This window comes from Cavia porcellus, unplaced genomic scaffold, assembly GCF_034190915.1.
Source record: "Cavia porcellus strain 051 isolate PalLab524CR breed Dunkin Hartley unplaced genomic scaffold, mCavPor4.1 scaffold_31, whole genome shotgun sequence".
Lineage (NCBI taxonomy): Eukaryota > Metazoa > Chordata > Mammalia > Rodentia > Caviidae > Cavia > Cavia porcellus.
The window spans coordinates 30,849,339-30,867,174 of record NW_026947514.1 but is presented as its reverse complement, the minus strand read 5'-3'; the positions used below and the strand labels follow the sequence as shown (position 1 = coordinate 30,867,174).

Sequence of the window (17,836 nt, the reverse complement as noted above, 5' to 3'; positions counted from 1 at the left end):
AAAATAAAAAAGCAGCTTATATTTCTGGTGGGGGTGTGGATCAGTTGAGGATACCACCTTTATCTTTGAGATTATGACTTAGAAAGTGTACCTTTCACTTTTCCCAACTATCACTGGCCTACACATGATCACATGGCAGCGTGCAGCTGCAAGAAGCTGTCCTCTGTCTAGTTGGACATAAGCTTTACTCAAATTCAGGCAAAGAAGATATTAAAAGGAATGAGGAGAAAATAGACATTGGAGATCAGTTATCAGTCTTTTGCACAGTAAGGTAATAAGGATTTTACACCCAGTAAATTGAAAATCATTGATGTGCTGGAAAAATTGTTTGTTCAGAGAAAAGACGTAAAAGTGAATTCAAAAGAGTGAGTTACGGGTCCACAATTCAACCACTCATGATTTTTAAATTGAAAATTAAAAGCAGGGTTGAGATTATTTTTATCTCTTGAATTGTGTTGTTGTCCATTGTTAGAAAAGTCTTAGAGACCATTAAATGACAGAATATTTTGTACAGCAAGTTAGAATTGGAGATGAAAACTGCCTTAATCTTTTAATTCATAAATTTTGCAAATAACACAAAATAACTTATAATTGGTAATTCAGAAGATAGATCTGTATTGATCTTTAGGAAATTTCATAACAGTATATACGAGAGTGACCCAGTCTTGGTACCAATTATATGTAAAAATTGTTTAGAAGAACACAAAGTATACACTTGGCAGTAGCTCTCCTTGGGGAGTGAAGAACTTTATTTTCTAAACTTTTTGAATCTTTTGATGAGTATTATTTTGAAATAAACCATCAAAACAAAACAACAGATAAGAGTATTAGTCTCTAAAATTGTGATTAATGTCTTGTGGAATTTTGCTGACTGCGTATTATCTCATGCTTCTTCCACTCAGACTTTTACTTGAGTAGACCTTTTCTCCCTTATTTTTCATCATTTTCATGTATATGTAATTTAGATATAATAAATATCACCACTTAACATGTGCAATTTACTTTGACTCTTAGAAGATGTGTACAACTGTGAAATATCACAGTCAAGATGCAGAATATTTCCACCACCTTCCAGAGATTTTTTATGCCTCTTTGACAGTCTATCTGTCTTGCCAGTCTCTAATCTACTTTATATCCTTAAGGATTTTCCTCTCCTAGAGATTAATATAAATATAGTCACAGAGTATCCAACCTCTTGTGTTTAATTTCTTGTGTAGCATAATGCTTTTGCATTCACACTCTTGTAATCTATAGTTTGTGCCTTCTCTCTGCTGAGTGTTACTCCTTCCTATGAATGTACTGCATATAATTTGTCCATTCACCAATGGTTTGGACTCACATGAGTGAACAGTGTCTTGTCTCCTTAGTATAAAAAGCTGAAGGAGTTAGTGGGGTCCAAAATGTATGGTAGACATTGTGAAAGTGAAGGGGAAGAAACATCTAAAAAGGGAAGGTAGTAACCATCGTTAATTTCCTATTATCTTGTTTTGAAGTTCTGTATCATTTTCATTGTTCTATTTTGTTTGGCTTTATTCTGTTTTGTTTGATCTTATATCTGATGGTGTATCTGATAGCAGTTATTTTGAAGATAACAAGATTTATTATGATACCCATTATTGATTTCCTGTTACCTTGTTTTGAAACCCTGTATTGCTGGCATTGTTTTATTTTGATTGATTTTATTCTATTTTTTTGTTTGATTTTATTATGTCTGATAGTATAGGCAGCTACTTTGAAGATAACAGACATTATGGCAGCCATTGTTGATTTCCTATTATCATGTTTTGAAGTCCTGTATTGTTTTCACTGTTTTGATTTGATTTGCTCTATTCTATTTTATTTTGTTTGGTTTTATTCTCTTTAAAATAAAAAAAAAATTGTCCATTCACCTGCTGATGGACATTTGTACAGTTTCTGCATTTTGAGTATTGTAAATGTAATGTCTATAATTGTTTTGGAAACAAGTTCTGTATTCCTACCAACAAGTTCCACCTGTTCCAAACCGTGTCAGCATTTGTCATTATTAGCCTTTATAATTTTAGATCTAATGGGCTTATGATGCTAATTGTGGTTTTAATTTATATTTCTCTTGTGTCTAAGGATAATGGATACCCATTATGTTTTTTTGGCATACATACATCTTTTGTGAAGTGTGTCTAATATTGTACTCATTTTTAAAATTAGGCTGTTGGTCATCTTATTGCTAGAGTCTTAAAGAGCTCCTGATATTTCATGTTCAACTTAATTTCAAAATACACATTTTTCTCTTCACATTATTTGCTAGTTTTTTTATGTGATCAGTCTTAACTTCATAGTATCGTTGCTATGCATTGTTTTACCAAGATAAGAAATTTTGTTCCTATAAAACAAAATGTGAGCAGTTGATGAATTATAGCAGAATATGAACTTATATATCTACTTGTGGAAAGGTCCGACTGATATGGGGATTCACAAGTAAAAGTGGAGTTTCAACAGTGAATGAAGACAGGTCATATTATTAAGTCAGATCTAGAGAACCAGATGTCATGCAATAAAATATATCAGTACTGTGTATACATGTCTGTTATTATTGCCAAGCAGTTCTTACCAGTCTCTTCTCATACCTGCCCTTTTCCGCATTAGTCACAAAGCTGTATGTGGTACTCATAGTCTTTTTTTTTTTTTTTTTGTCTTTTTCCTTTTTATCGGTACCGGGGATCGAACTCACGACTGCCTGCTTGCAAGGCAGGCGCTTATGCCGCTGAGCTAAATCCCCAGGCCCCTAAAGATGATTTTTTTTTTTTTTTTTTTTTTTTTTTTTGTCTTTTTCCTTTTTATCGGTACCGGGGATCGAACTCACGACTGCCTGCTTGGTACTCATAGTCTTTTAAAAACCACTGGATATATTTACTTTGCATATATCTCCTTCTGTTCTATGGCCCTTTCTTGCCCTAAGTGTAATACTAGAAAAGTGACAAGTCATTTAAGAGAGAGTATTAAGGTTAGACTTTGGGGACACAGAGGGAATCAAGGGGGTCTGAAGATCAAAGAAGAAAATCATCCAAGAATTGAATAGCCTCCTTTGTTTGTACTTGCAACATTAGAAGAAAGTGTCCTTTAGTACCCACCTCTTTCCAAGATACATAGATGTCTTTAGAAAAATAGATGATGTTAATATCAGGAATACAGTAGGAGTTTCTTAGATGAATACTGTTCTTAAAATTCTTGATGTGCATAATCTTTGTGTCATGTAGTAAGGATTTTTGTTGATAGGACAAGTTTGAGAATCTTGTTTCTTCTTCTTGTCTTTAATCAGTCTTTGGCCAGTGTATTTGAGTTTGTCTGCTGTACCATTCATAGCTTCAGACAAATGATTCATGTGTCCTTGGTCTTTACTCCAGTTCTGCTCATCTTCCTGTTGCTCATCCCTTATTTATCAACCTATGGTTACTTTGAAATTCTCCTACCTAAAAAAAAAAGATTAATAAATGTCTGTACATATTTACATTCGTTGTTGAATATTCAAGAATGAGAAATGCTAAATACCTTAACTACCCCACTCCCATCCCTAGAACAGGGTATCTTTATGTAGCTCATCTGGCCTTGAACTCTGGGTAGTCCTCCTGCTTCAGCCTTCTGAGATTACAGGCATGCTCCACCAAGCCCAGCTATTTTTTTCTTTAAAGATGTATCTTGTGGCCAAGATCTGAAGTTTTAGCTTCTAGTCATATATCTTGTCAGAAATTTCTTTTTCCTCCTTAAATCATTACAGAACCTTTCTTTCAGATATAATTAATTACAAAGTTGAGTTATAACGGAGTAGCTTAGTTTATAAGCAATTCACGTGAACAAAACATTGGTATTCTTTCAGTTTGGTTAATAGTAATAATTTAATTTGAAATATTTTCCTTAATGCAAGATAATTTTAAAATAGGATATAATTTTCTTGTTGTTGTTATCTGATACTGGAGATTGAACCCAGGGCCTTCACCATGAGCTACATCTCCAGGCCTTTTAAACTTTTTAAAATTATGCTAAGTTGTCCAGGGTAGGCTCAATCTTGGAATCTTTCTTTCTTAGCCCAAAGTTCAGTGTGCTGGGGTTACAAGTGTGCCACCATGTCCAGCTAGTATACAGTTTGTTTTGAATCTAATTCTAAATATGGTTATAGTTTTGATTTCAAATAAAAACTGCTCTAAATTAAGATAATCTTTATAAACCAATAGCATACATCTTTATTTCAGTTTTAGTTACTTTTGAAGCTACCTTAGGTAGGTTATTTGATAAGTTGGTAATTAAAACTATTACCAGATTTTTCAGTGAATCTTTATATATTTTTTAGCATGGTTTTTTTTTTTTTTTTCTGATTGATCTCCTAAATCAAATTTCATGCTTTTCTTTGCTAAGGTGAAACATTTTCTGGAACTAAGTTGGCTTCTTACGCCATAAAGCCTGGTTACAGTGGTTTGCTCTGATAAGTGCTATGTATATTTAAGAGCCTGGACATGTTCCTGAAGTTTGGTAACCAAACACAAGCTTCTTAATGTATAAAATAAAACACTTTTGAAGTCAAACACATCTGTTAAGAGTCATAAGTTCTCTTTTCTTAGACATATTTTATGCTTCTGTTTAAATTTCTGAATGTAATCATTTGTTAGTCACTGATCTGTGTAGAAGCATTCAGAGTTGTACATTTAGGTAATAATAAAACTACTCAATTTTCCTAGACCTCTGTCTAGAAACGCTTTTTATGTTATTTTTATGTTTGTATTTAAATACTACTATTTTATGTAAGTGTAATATCAAACATCTGTAAAAGACAAAATAGTAAAATCACTTAATATTCTTTCACTGTTCCATTTGAAATTACAAAGGCATTATCTTTAGTTGGTTTTAGTTGTATATAAATATTTTTAATATGCTAAAATAGAATTTGTGGGAGTCCTATGGAAAACTTACTCAAAATATAGTACAGAATTTAAATCCTATAAAGTATTGAATTTATTTCTAAAATACATATGAATTACATGTTATCACACAGGAGTGAACTTTGTGAACTTCATACATAGTAACCAAACTCTCCCTGTTTTTGTTAATCTGTGAGTAGTCATTTTACACGAGTTTATAAAAATTAAGCATTTTTGTAATCTGTGATTGTAATCAAGTGTATTTTTTCTATTAATGAAAGTTTAGTCATGATAGCACGACTAATCTTCGATTATCCATTATAAATAAAAAAGCAGAACATAAGAAATTATAGTTTAAATTTTACAGTTTCAGTTGATCCAGTGTTTATTTTTTCCACTAATAATTTCTGCAGCCCATGTTCCCATTGGAAGAAGACTTATCAGTAGTGCTTCTAAGAAGTAGACTAATTAGCAGCTTGTATCATTTTATTTTTGTTTGTTAGTCATGACTAAAAGAGAAAAGAAAACATAGTCTTAAGCTAATCCATATGCTGAATAATCCTTCCTTGGGGGAAAAATACAGCATATGAACTGAGTATTTTACAAAGAAGCTTTTTCTTAATTGACCTAGGAGCATATTATTTTGGCTAGAAAAAAATACTTCTACAGAAAACAGCATAATAAAATTTTATATATCCTGGTTCGTGAACTTCTAGTACTCGGATCAGTCTTAATTATTAGGTTTTTTTCACCTGGACCCAGCCCTTTTAAAGAATGAAAAAAATGTTTTAAATGTTCTATAAATCCTTATTAGTGTATTTCTTGGCTTCTTTCTTGTCATTTCTTTCAAATATTACACTTTAAAAATTCTCAGTGAGTCCTGTTTACATTATAAGCATGGAAAAAAGCTGAATTTTAGCTTTGTCATCAAGTTGATAGTGACCTTAAAATCCTTCAGATTTATTAACAATGTCAACAACTCTTAACTGGTAAAACAAAAAAAATTCCGATTCTTGAAAAGCAGCCTGGGGGCTGGGGATTTAGCTCAGCAGCATAAGCGCTTACCTTGCAAGCAGGCAGTCATGTGTTCCATCCCCGGTACCGATAAAAAGACAAAAGACAGAAAAAAAAAGAAAGAAAAGCAGCCTAGATTACCCATAGCTGGTTGCCAAATTATATAACTCATCTTGCTGCCCTCCTGGAAATTTATATTAATTTGTTTATACTTTCTACTAATGATATGGTTCGATAAGTCCTCAAAAATGCATTTAAGGCAGTATGCAGATTTTTACAATTTGATTACCAGAAATCATTTTGTATGATTAAGTTAATTTTAAAGCAGCTAGGTGTTTGTTGTTGTTGTTTTTGTAAGATAGTAAGACTGTATTTAAGAAAGTGCCATGGTGATAGGTATAGGGACCATTGCAACAGAGTCTTGTAGCTGAGAAGAGAAATTGGGCTAAATTCCTAAGAATGGTTTGGTTTTTTTTTTTTAATCTATATATATTTACAGCCAAATTTAATTTCTGAACCTTTACCAGTGTGACAGACATTCTGATATAACAGTTGCTATTCCTAAATATTTCATACAGTTCGTTGTTATAAAATCATACTACTAATAATATTCACTAAGTAATTTAAGTATAAGTAACATTATAACTCATTCAATTTCTTGTACTTCCTTAGATTCATTTTGACACTTCATATTGCCTTTGAACTTTTTTCTTTGTTGTCTTGAAGTTTAAACTATCTCAAAAATTAAGAACCACTCACCACCTGCAAGAAGTGGTCCAGGGGACTTTTAAACATTAGGTTAATTCATATGACTGCTTGAATGTTTGGGTAAGAGAAAAAAGAAAGCTAACTTAAATTACCCTTACTATTAAAACCTGATTATGTTGGCTCTCCAGTGTCTAGCATTTAAAAATTCTAGCATTTTCTGTTCACATCATGATGAATTATATCCAGCGAATTGTTTCTAAGATATTTTGGAAAAAGAATGATTTTTTAGATGTAAAAGGTTAAGAAATTTAGTGTATCATGAAGGAAAACTTCTTAGAATGCTAACGGCTTTTTAAATAAATCATTTATTTGCTAGGTAAGTTTTCTTCTACGCTGTATGAGACTGGTGGCTGTGATATGTCACTTGTGAATTTTGAACCAGCAGCAAGAAGAGCATCCAATATCTGGTATGTGTGAAGACACGTTAAGAGTGTGTATGTGTTTACATATATTTGCCATCTTTAAATATTTTAAGCCTAAAGGAATAAATGCTTGTTTAAAAACTATTTATGACATATACTTGTGAAGTACAGCATATTTGAAATCTTATATACCCTGCAGATAGGCTTACTTAGTTAGTTAACTTGTGCATGAATTTTTTAAAAATGGGTTTTTTGGGCACAACTGAAAATTGAAGCCAGGGCCTTTGAGCTACATCCCCAGTTGCTCCTCACTCTTCTTTTTTCTTACTTTGAGACAGGGTCTTGCTAAGTTTCCCAGGTGTGACTTGAACTCAGGTTCCTCCTCCCTCAGCCTCCTGGAGTGCTGGGATTACAGGTGTGCCTTGGCCCATTTTTTAAGTTTTGAGGGGCCATTTAAAGGAATAGGGTCTTCCAGTTACTCATTTAAGCATACTGATTAAATCCAGTTAGGATTCACTGTCAAAAAATTATTAAATTGGAATGGATATTAGCTGATTCTTAACAGTAGAAACCTTTGAGAGTGGAGGAGTGAGAACGCAATTGTTACGTTTAATGTGATGTAGGAGAAGAATAATTCCTACATTTCAGTTGTGGAAAAACTTCTTGTTTTGAAATCTAAATGTGACTAATCTGTGAAAACTGAACTTTTATGTTTTAGGCTATTTTATATATGGTAGCTTAGACTTGTTTGATTGTTAATGGTTCCAGGAAATTTATTAATTGCTTTCTTTGGATCATCTCATTTAAACACTTTCATAAGAACCTTGTGATCAGGTGCTTTAATGTTACTGACAAGAAAACTTAGAAATAAAGAAATTAGATAACTTTTCTAAGAACTCAGTCTGCTGAAGAAGAGATTCAGATGCAGACACTGGCCCCATTGCTATGCTCTTAATCACAGTTCTGGGAAATGCTACTTTACATTTTGAAATTGACAGAAAAATGAAAATAGTGTAAATGTCATCTACTGTTAAGCCATTTGTTTTTCTTTTCACTGCTTGACTACTTATTCTCTGGCTTCTTACCCATTTTATTTTAGTGACACGGACTCCCATGTATCCAGTTCTACCTCAGTGCGATTTTACCCACATGATGTGGTAGGTTTTCATTAATTTTTAACATAGTGTCTTTTCACATAAATCTGAAAAATATATTTATATAGATAGGTATACAAATCAAAAAAGTTGATGAAGTCTCAGTGTCAATTTTGTTGAAAATGGTTGAAAAATCACCTTTCCTAAGAGCAGATCTCTCTTAATAAGCAGGAAATAAACTGAAATTTATTATGCCCCTAAAATATTTATTCATATTTTGAGAATATATAAAGGTCCATTTACTCACCAACATCTGTAATCTGAGTGTGCAATTTTTAATTGTGTCATTTGGCAACCTCACCTTATGTATTTTGATTTGATGGAGTTGATAACATTACTGTATAAAAGTTATGAGATACAGTAAGGATAAAAAACCATTGCTTTTGCCATCACAATGTATATATTCAGGTTAGAGCAGACAAAATGAATGAAATCCTTGTAAGGAACACGTACAGATGAATTTAATGCCGAAGGAATTAATCTTTAGTGACTTTGTAAATTTGGATTGGGTTTTTAAACTATAGGTGTAAGGGATGGGGATTTAGCTCAGCGGCATAAGTGCCTGCCTTGCAAGCAGGCAGTTGTGAGTTCGATCCCCAGTACCGATAAAAAGGAAAAAGACTTAAAAAAAAAACTATAGGTGTAAATAGGCGTAGAATAGTGGATTCCAACCTTCAGTTATTTGGCAGTATCTGGAAACATTTTTTGCTTGTTGTAGCTTGAAGTATGTATTGATACATAGAGGATAGAGATGCTGTGAAATATCCTGTAGTGGATCGCACAGCCCCCAGAAGGATTACCTGACTCAAAATGTTGGTAGTGCCAAATTTCAGAAACTTTAGCATAGATAATAAAAGCGTTCTGGAAAGTATCTGTCAAAGCTTAGGATAGAAACAACTGTGTTAGATATGGAAAGTGTATTTTCTTCTTCCTCCTCTTCTTCTTTTTTTTTTTTTTTTAATCAATACCGGGGATCAAACTCATGACTGGTGCTTGCAAGTCAGGCACTTATGCCACTGAGCTAAATCCCCAGCTCCGGGAAGTGTATTTTCTTGACTATACTTACATTCATATTTGAAAAAGATGTTCCTTTTTGCTGTTGTGTATTTCTAGAAACTTAATAGGAAAGCAAATAATTTTTTCCCCACTTTTTAATGGTAATGAGAACCTTGAAATAACAAGATACTGCCTAATACTGTGCCAGAGAAAGTAAACTTTTGAAACTTTCAGGGAAGAGGAAATTGAGGATCTGGTTAACTAGAAGAGTTAAAGCTAGGAAAAATATAATATAGTAACTTCCTGTAGAACCTCAAATGAGCAGCCTACCAAAACAACAGGAAAGGGGGAAGATTTAGTAGCAGTAATGACAGTGTGACAGGACACTGTATGTAGAAATGAGTGTTAAAGGGCTCAAATTTATCATTAACAATGAGATTCATAGCTTACTGAGAAAAGAAGCATAAATGTGACAAAGAGAAGTCACTAACGCTTCAGTGCAAGTGATTTTGTTGGATTTGCTAGCTGTAATAGCATAAAATCTTATGATTGCAAACACATTTCCTAATGAAACCTTTCCCAAAAGCCTGTTGATTAATCTGCTTTGTTTTAGTTCAGTTTCTGTTGTGTTACTTTCTGTGCTTTCTAATGATCATAATTTTCCCAAGGAGTGGACCAGAGTATTGAGAAGCTTTGATAATGTATAAGCTGATTGAGCAACTCCAAGTCATGATTAATTAAAAATATTTCAAACTTTCCAGTGCTGACTTTCTTTTAGCTCTCTCTCCCACAGATTCGGTTGAATAGACTGTTGACCATCGATACAGATTTGTTAGAACAGCAGGACATCGATCTAAGCCCTGACTTGGCAGCCACTTACGGTCCAACAGAAGAAGCTGCGCAAAAAGTTAAACACTACTACCGCTTTTGGATCCTGCCCCAGCTCTGGATTGGGATTAACTTTGACAGACTCACACTTCTGGCCCTGTTTGATAGGTGAGGATATAGTTTGATATGAAAGATAAAGATTTTGTTCTTAATTTGAGGTCTTCCTAACTACCCATTATCTTGTTGGGAAATATTTTCTGTTTTTGTCTCCTTGAAATTGATTTTCTTAAACCCATTTAAAACTTCTGTAATTATAGTAAATTTGTGTACAGATACCTTTTATTATCAATAGCAGTCATTCAGCTAGTACTTGAAATATAAAATATATGAAGGATTGACAATCTTATTAATGCTGTAGGTAATATGATCCTCAAGGTAAAAGTTTCAAAAGGAAAATTCTGTTCTCCTGTTTCTTAGCGTATAATGTTAGTATTAAAAACATTAGTTTGGTTGCAAACTTGGTGACTAACAGCTGTTTCCAGTCGATATGGAATAACCCTACTAGATTTACCCTTTCCTGTGAACAGACAGAATACACCAAACAGTCGTTTTTAAGACATTGGAGATAAGAGTAAAGAACAGTGATTCCTGAGAGATGGGAAACAGATGCTGTGAGCCGTACAGTTGCCCCAGGAACCTGAAGAGAGCAGGACACAGGGCTGTGACACAGGGCAGGAGAACCGAGAGTCCAGTATACTTCCTGAGTTGAGGAGGTGTAGGGTCTAGGGAGACAAAAATAGTACACACTATTTGATGAGAGAGCTGGTCAGACTGCAAAGCCCAGAGATCTGTAATTGGTTCTCGTGACTGTTGAGCAGAATATTTGTAAGTGCATATGTTTGAGGAAACTGTCAGCTCAGGAGAATTTTGTCTCAAAAGTAGGAAATCATTAGCTTTGTATGAGTACTACTTTAGATCCACATAACAAGTTATAAAAGCAGAGATCAGTCTCCACATAGCATAACAAACTCATACAGATTGATTGAAAAAATTCCTCGCTGACATCCAGTGTAAGGTAACCAGATGTACAAAAAAATGAGAAAACAAGATGTATAATGAAAACAGTAATAGAGACCAACCTGTAGGTGGCACAGATATGACAGCAGAAATAAGTTCAAAATCAAATGTAAATAATTGACATCTACCATATCTAAGAGGAAAAAATGCGCTAGAGGGCTGAGACATAGTTCATGGGTAGAACCTTTGCCTACTATGCATGAGGCACTGGGCTCAGTTCCTCACAAGAAAGGAAGGGAGAGAGAGAAGAAGAGAGGGAGGAAGGAGAGAAAGAGAAGAAGGGAAGGAAAAAGAAATACACAAGATGGGATTAATGGATAGATTACATTTATAGAAAAAAAGATTAGTGAACTTGATGGCATAATGATAGAAACTATCCAAAGTGAAACAGGGAAAAAATAAAAGCAGAATCTCCCCTAAAGTAATCTCTTATGAAAGGCACAAAAAAATTGAGAATAAGCTGTGGGACAACTTCAGGAGGAGACAAGTATAGAAGAAAAAGATTTTAAGAAATAATGGAAAACTTCCTAAATCTGATGAGAACTGTAATATACATTTAAAAAACTTAGTGAACCCCAAGTACAAGAAACCTGAAGAAAACTACTTCAAGGTACATAATTGCTCAAAACTAAAGATAAAATCTTAAAAACCACAAGGAAGAAAAGAAAGCGTATTTTATATGGAATAACAAGAATAGTAAGACCTTAATTTTATTGCTGTAAATATTGAAAGTCAAAAGACAGTGGAAGAGTGTTTTTAAATTACAGAAGGGAAAAAAAATCACTGAATTATCAACCTAATATTCTATACCAGTAAAAGCATTCCTTAAAAGACAAGGAGAGATATAGATATTTTCAAACTAGGAACAATGAGAAGACTTCATCACATAGACCAATTCTACAAAAGATATTTAAGGGTTTCTTTGAGGCAGAATAAGAATGGTATCAGAAGTGTAGACCTACCTAAGAGAATAAAGTTCACGAGGACTGGTAACTACAGGAGTAACCATGTAACATATTTTCCTTCAGAATTAAATCTCTTTAAGAGATAATTGGTTGTTTAAACAGAGTAATAATGAATTGTATGGCTCGTCGCATGTAAAAATAATGTTGATAACAATATAAAGACTCAGAAATAGAAGTATACAAGTTTCTCATGTCATTGCTTGAAGGCATAGTATCATAAAATACTTATAATAAACTAGCATGGCTATCCATCTAGTGGTTTGTCTTGCCTGGGTAACATTGAAGAGGACTTGTCTTGAGCCATGTATTTTATATATAAATATATATGTATGTAACTAGTTAATATATAGAGGTGACAAAGCTATCTTTTTTAATACAGAACTTAAAAGGAGGGCAAGGATTCCATAGGGTGCAGGTTGGACATTTCTAAAAGCAACCCCTAAAACAAAACAAAAGTTACAGCTAGTATGTCAAAAAAAAAAAAAAAAAAAAAAAAAAAAGGAAATAAAAGTAGATTATTGAAAACTATTCTGATTTTAAAAGGCATTAAAAAGAAATAAAAAGGACAGGTAGAAAACAAACATCAAGATTAGAGAGTCAAACAAATTTTAAAATTGTTCAGTTGTATTAAAAAAAGACTATGCTGCCTATAAGAAATATACTTTAAATGTAAAAACAAGTAGATTAAAAATAAAAAGATGGAAAAAGGTAAATGATGGTGAAACTAGCAAAAAGAATTTTGAACCAGCTATATAAATGTTAAAGTAGGTGTCAGCAGAGAATATTATCACAAAGTAAATGTCATTTCATAACGAAAAGGGGGCAGTAACCCTGTAGGATTTAATGATCTTCAATGACTGCACCTAAAACAGAGCTTCAAAATACATATGGGCTGGAGGTACTCAGTGGTAGAACACCTGCTTAGTAAGTGCAAAGCCTTGATTTTGATCTCTAGCACCACCACCTCAGAAACAAAGCAAAACCCTACAAAAATAAGATTGATAAATCCAAAATTATCTCTGATTGCAGCATCCATCTTTAAATAATTAATAGAATAAATATATAGAGAAATAGCCAGCTTTCTATTTCTGTGACAGAATACTGAGACAATCAAGTAAGAGGGAAGGTTTGTTTGGCTCATAGTTTTGGAGGCGTCAGTCCATGGTAACCTGCCCCTTTGTTTTTGGATCTATGGCAAAGCAGTATATTATGGTGGGGGAGCATGTGGTGGGGGGTGCTGTTCACTTCATGGCAGCCAGGAAGCAAAGAGAGAAATGGGGGTTGGGGGACTGACTCTGAACATCCCCTTTAAGCATTCCCTCAGTGACCTAGCTTTTTCCCGTAACTAGGCTGTCCCTTCTGAACGTTCTACCACTTCCCAGTTGGACCATATACTGGGGACAGCGTATAGCTTTTGAGGGGCATTCCAAAGCCCAACTATAGCAGTGAGAATATAGTAGACTTGAATAGTCAATATGAATTGATGTTTATGGAACAAATTGTGCCAAATTTGCCTATAATGAGAAAACATATTCTTTTTTTTTTGATAACTTTTTGAAATTGGTTATACAGGTAAGATTTATGAATGCATGTAACATACTTTGATTAGTATGTTACTGTCACCCTTCTTACCTCCCCCTCCCCTTAGTTGTACACTTAGTGGGGGGTTCAGAGTTCATAAAGTATTTTGTAATGCCTTTTCCCTGAAGTTCTCACCCTTACACTCCCTCTCCTTCCTTCTATTCCCTTCCCCTTGTCTAGTAATAGTCTCCCTTCTACTTCTTTGTTTTTTGGTTTTTTTAAATTTTACATGTTAGGGAAGATATACAATATTTGACTTTCAGAGAGTGGCTTATTTTGCTTGTGTCATGGTTTCCAGATCCATCTATTTTAAATGACAGAGTTTCATGTTTTATGGCTAATAATATTCATATTATATGAATATGTAATATATATACCATGTATATATATATCACATTTTATTTATCCATTCCTGTTTGGGGCATCTAGACTGTTTCCATATCTTGGCTATTGTGAACTGTGCTGCAATCAACATGGGAAACTATATGTTCTTTTTAAATGTTCATAGAACATCACCAAGATAGACTATATTCTAGACCATAATAAAAGGGTCAATAAATTTTAAAAAGGATTCAGATAATTATGTGATCTCTACTACAGTGGAATTAAATTACAATAAACCAGTAATTTTCATGAAAGAAATGAAGAGACAAAGTGTTTTGAACTAGACAAAAGTAAAAACTATATCTAAGTTCTTAGGATTCTACTAATGTATTACTTAGAAATATTGATTAGTCTTAAATAATCTAGATTAGAAAACAAAGCTCTCAAATCGGTGAATTCACCTTCCATTTTGGAAAAATAGAAGAACAAGAACACATTAAGCCCAGCTAGGGAGAAGGAAAAAATAGTAAAGAATAAAACAATTCTGAGAATATACAGGAAAAAAAAAAAAATCAAAAGCTGGTTCTTTGGAGACATCAATGAAATTGATAAGCCTTTAGCTACTATGATCAGCAAAAAAGGACACATATTATCAATAACAGGGATGTGAACTATAACATTAAAAATTCCACAGACATTAAAAGAAAAATACAATTGTACCTCGGTTCATGAACAGTTTGGTTCATAAAAGCATTTGACAAAATTTAATTTTTGTTTGTGAACTCTGAAGTGGGTGATGAACATCCAGCTTTTCCACACAGAGATGAACATGACCATCTTTTCTAGAACTGTGAAACAAATTAAGTGTGTGAACCAAGGTATTGCTGTATTATGAACAGGCATGTAAATAAATTTCCCAATGGACAAGTGTCTTGAAGGATATATATTCTCAGAATGTATGTGATAGAAATACATGACATTGTCTTATTAACATAAATGGAAACCTTACTACAAAGAAAACTTCAGTCTCAGATGCATCAAATAAAATATCCAAGGCAATGAAGTTGGAATGGGTAGTCTTTTCAATTTACTTTTCAAAAAAAGTAAATAAAAATAAAGAGCTTGTATCCTTACCTTGTATCATATTACATAGTTAATTGAAAATGGATCCTAGGATTAAAGGGAACCTAAACCAGAAAGTTCAGAACAAAATAAAATATAGGAGAAAATTTTATAAACTTAGATTAGGAAAAATTTCTTAACCTATGACACCAAAAATGAGATTACTAAAAGAACTGATGGATAAAGTAGGTCCACAATGTTGAAAATGCTCCAGAAGGCAAAAGAAAACACATGCTTAGTTATAAGGGAGACAGTGTGTAGGGCAAGACAAGGCAAAGGGTGATTGGATTGTGGAAATTGGGAATTGATACCTGCCAGCTAAGATGAAATGGAAATAGTAGTAATTTATTAACTGGAAGATACTGTTGATAAATTTCTGTAATCTGGCAGAACTATCAAATGAAATAGTACATAGATGTTTGAATTTTTAGACCCAACTATTTCTAAATATAACATTGTATTAAATAATTAAAAATTTATGATTTTAATAGTAATCGTTTGTTGAAAATTTTTAAATATGTAGAAAGTTTTGCAGATATGAAAAGATAATCCTTAATCCCACTATGGAGAACCATTATTAGTAGTAGCATTCTTCATTTATTGTCATTTTTTAACCTATATGAATATGTTTTTAATAACAGAATATCATCCTGTATACTCAGTTTTGTGTCTCGCTTTCCTTCAATAGCAAATGAGCTGAGCATATTTTCATATCATTTAATATTCTTTAAATACATAACTTTAGCAAGTAGAGATTTAACATTTTTATGAATAAAATTTCCCTAAGAAGTAATTAAATAGATTAAGTTTTTGGGATAGCAAAAAAATCACTTTCATTACTATTTCTAATATCTTGGGCATAATATTTTTTTCTTCTACATTGTCAACTAGCTAAACCATAGAATTGTTTCAGCAACTTGATAGAGGCAGATGTAATGATTTTGATCACTACCTTCATTCTCAAGATAATCTAAAAACCTCTAAGTAATTCTAATAAGTGAGTTTTAGGATTGAGGAGAAAACAAAACAAGTTAGTATAAAAATTTGGTCACAGACTTTGTCATAAAAAATAATGAATGTTTCAAATTTAAATTCTCTAGAAATCGCAGCTTCACTTTCATGTCATCCCTTTTTTCAGTCTGCTTAATTTCTTCATGGTATACTTACTCATAAATTTTCTATCTACAGAAATCGTGAGGTCCTGGAAAATGTATTAGCTGTCATCCTGGCTATTCTTGTGGCTTTTTTGGGATCCATTCTTCTCATCCAAGGCTTCTTCAGAGACATTTGGGTCTTCCAGTTCTGCCTGGTCATAGCCAGCTGTCAGTACTCATTACTGAAGGTACTAGCCTCTCTTTTCTCATGTTGTGAGCTAAAATTTGTGTTAAAAGCCAGAAGTTTGTGTACCATGCATTGAATAATAAGATAATTTTTAGATTAATTTTCCTTGGATGTTTAGATTAGAGAACAAAATAGAGATATAAACTTTAAAAAATAGTAAATTAAGTTTCATAAAAATGATTTCTTTGTAATTAAAATTTTTTAAAAATTATAATGTCTTCTTAAAATTTGTTTCTTTTTGATTAACATTCTCTTTCTTACTCTTATCCGTTGTTTCCTATGAATGAAATTTATTAAAATCTGTCATTAGTAGATAAAGTATCAAAATCTTTTGTTATTTGGAACATCAAAGAAGCTTGGTGTCACATTGTTACTTTTTAAATAGTGCTCATGCATACCAGTTGCTGTCAATTTTAAGCTTTAAACAATGGGATAATCAAATACTCCGAGGTATAGTACAACAAAATTTTAACCTTCTGTTTAAAATAGGTGTGGACTATTAATATGAACTATTTCCTGTCTTTGGTTATTTGCCTTGTACATGTTAGTGTGGAGAACCCTTTACTAGACTGGTCACTGTTTAGGTGTATTCTCTCAGTTGTCTTTTTTTTTTTTTTTCTGTTTGCCTTTATAAGTAGAATAAGCCAGCTGTAGTCATCTATGTTATGTAGGTCATTGGTTCCATTTCTTTAAAACCTGTCTACATTTGCTTTCCTCATTGCTCTACTGAAATTACAACCTTTGTTTTTTGTTGTTGTTGTTTGTTTTTATTTTTGTTTTTGGTACTGGGGATCAAATTCCCAACCTCGTGCTTCCCAGGCAGGCGCTTACACCACTGAGCTGAATCCCAGCCCTTTTGGTTATTAATAGTCACTTTGATTGCTAATTGTAGGCCCTCTGTCACCATGTTTTGTGTGAGTGGCATGTCATTTAATACCTGTTCATACCTTCTTCCATGTCCGTGTACTGCTCACTGCTGCTCTATGACTGTACACAAGCCCAGTGATTCTCAGAAGCTGCAGATAACACTTTGCCTTTGCTGATGCCTTTTTGTTCCTTCAACCACTTCTTGAGAATTCTGTAGGGTTTTATTTGACCCTTGTCTCACTTTATAGCACCTTGTCCTTGAAGTCTCATCCCTTTTTATTACTTTATTTGTTGCCCCTTCACATGAGTTGTCAGATTTATAGCTCAGAATCTTTACCTTTCTCACAAGCTTTAATAGAAAGTAACACATTATCATCTTGTAATTATTTTTTTCTTTTCCCAGTTCTTTGATTTTGACAGTGATAGATCAATTCAAAATCCTGATCTTATACTTCATCCTTGATAACAAATACCAAGTCCCTTTCATTACACTTGATGGTTCTATGTTAAAATCATTAGTCTTCATTCTTATCTTTATTTTCTTTTTAACA

General features: G+C 33.1%; 1 protein-coding gene across 6 annotated transcripts in view; it reads left to right on the top strand.

The window, feature by feature from the left end:
• The window catches only part of Pcnx1 (pecanex 1), a 152,282-nt gene that overhangs the window by 75,150 nt on the left and 59,296 nt on the right, over nt 1-17,836 (top strand). For 4 of the 6 annotated variants that reach the window (XM_063240867.1, XM_063240864.1, XM_063240863.1 and 1 more), the window contains 4 exons: nt 6,985-7,075; nt 8,130-8,187; nt 9,959-10,176; nt 16,266-16,419. In XM_063240867.1, coding sequence (XP_063096937.1) covers nt 6,985-7,075; nt 8,130-8,187; nt 9,959-10,176; nt 16,266-16,419 — 521 coding nt within the window. The remainder of the gene's footprint in view (nt 1-6,984; nt 7,076-8,129; nt 8,188-9,958; nt 10,177-16,265; nt 16,420-17,836) is intronic. The other 2 variants (XM_063240868.1, XM_063240865.1) reach the window with 1 other exon arrangement.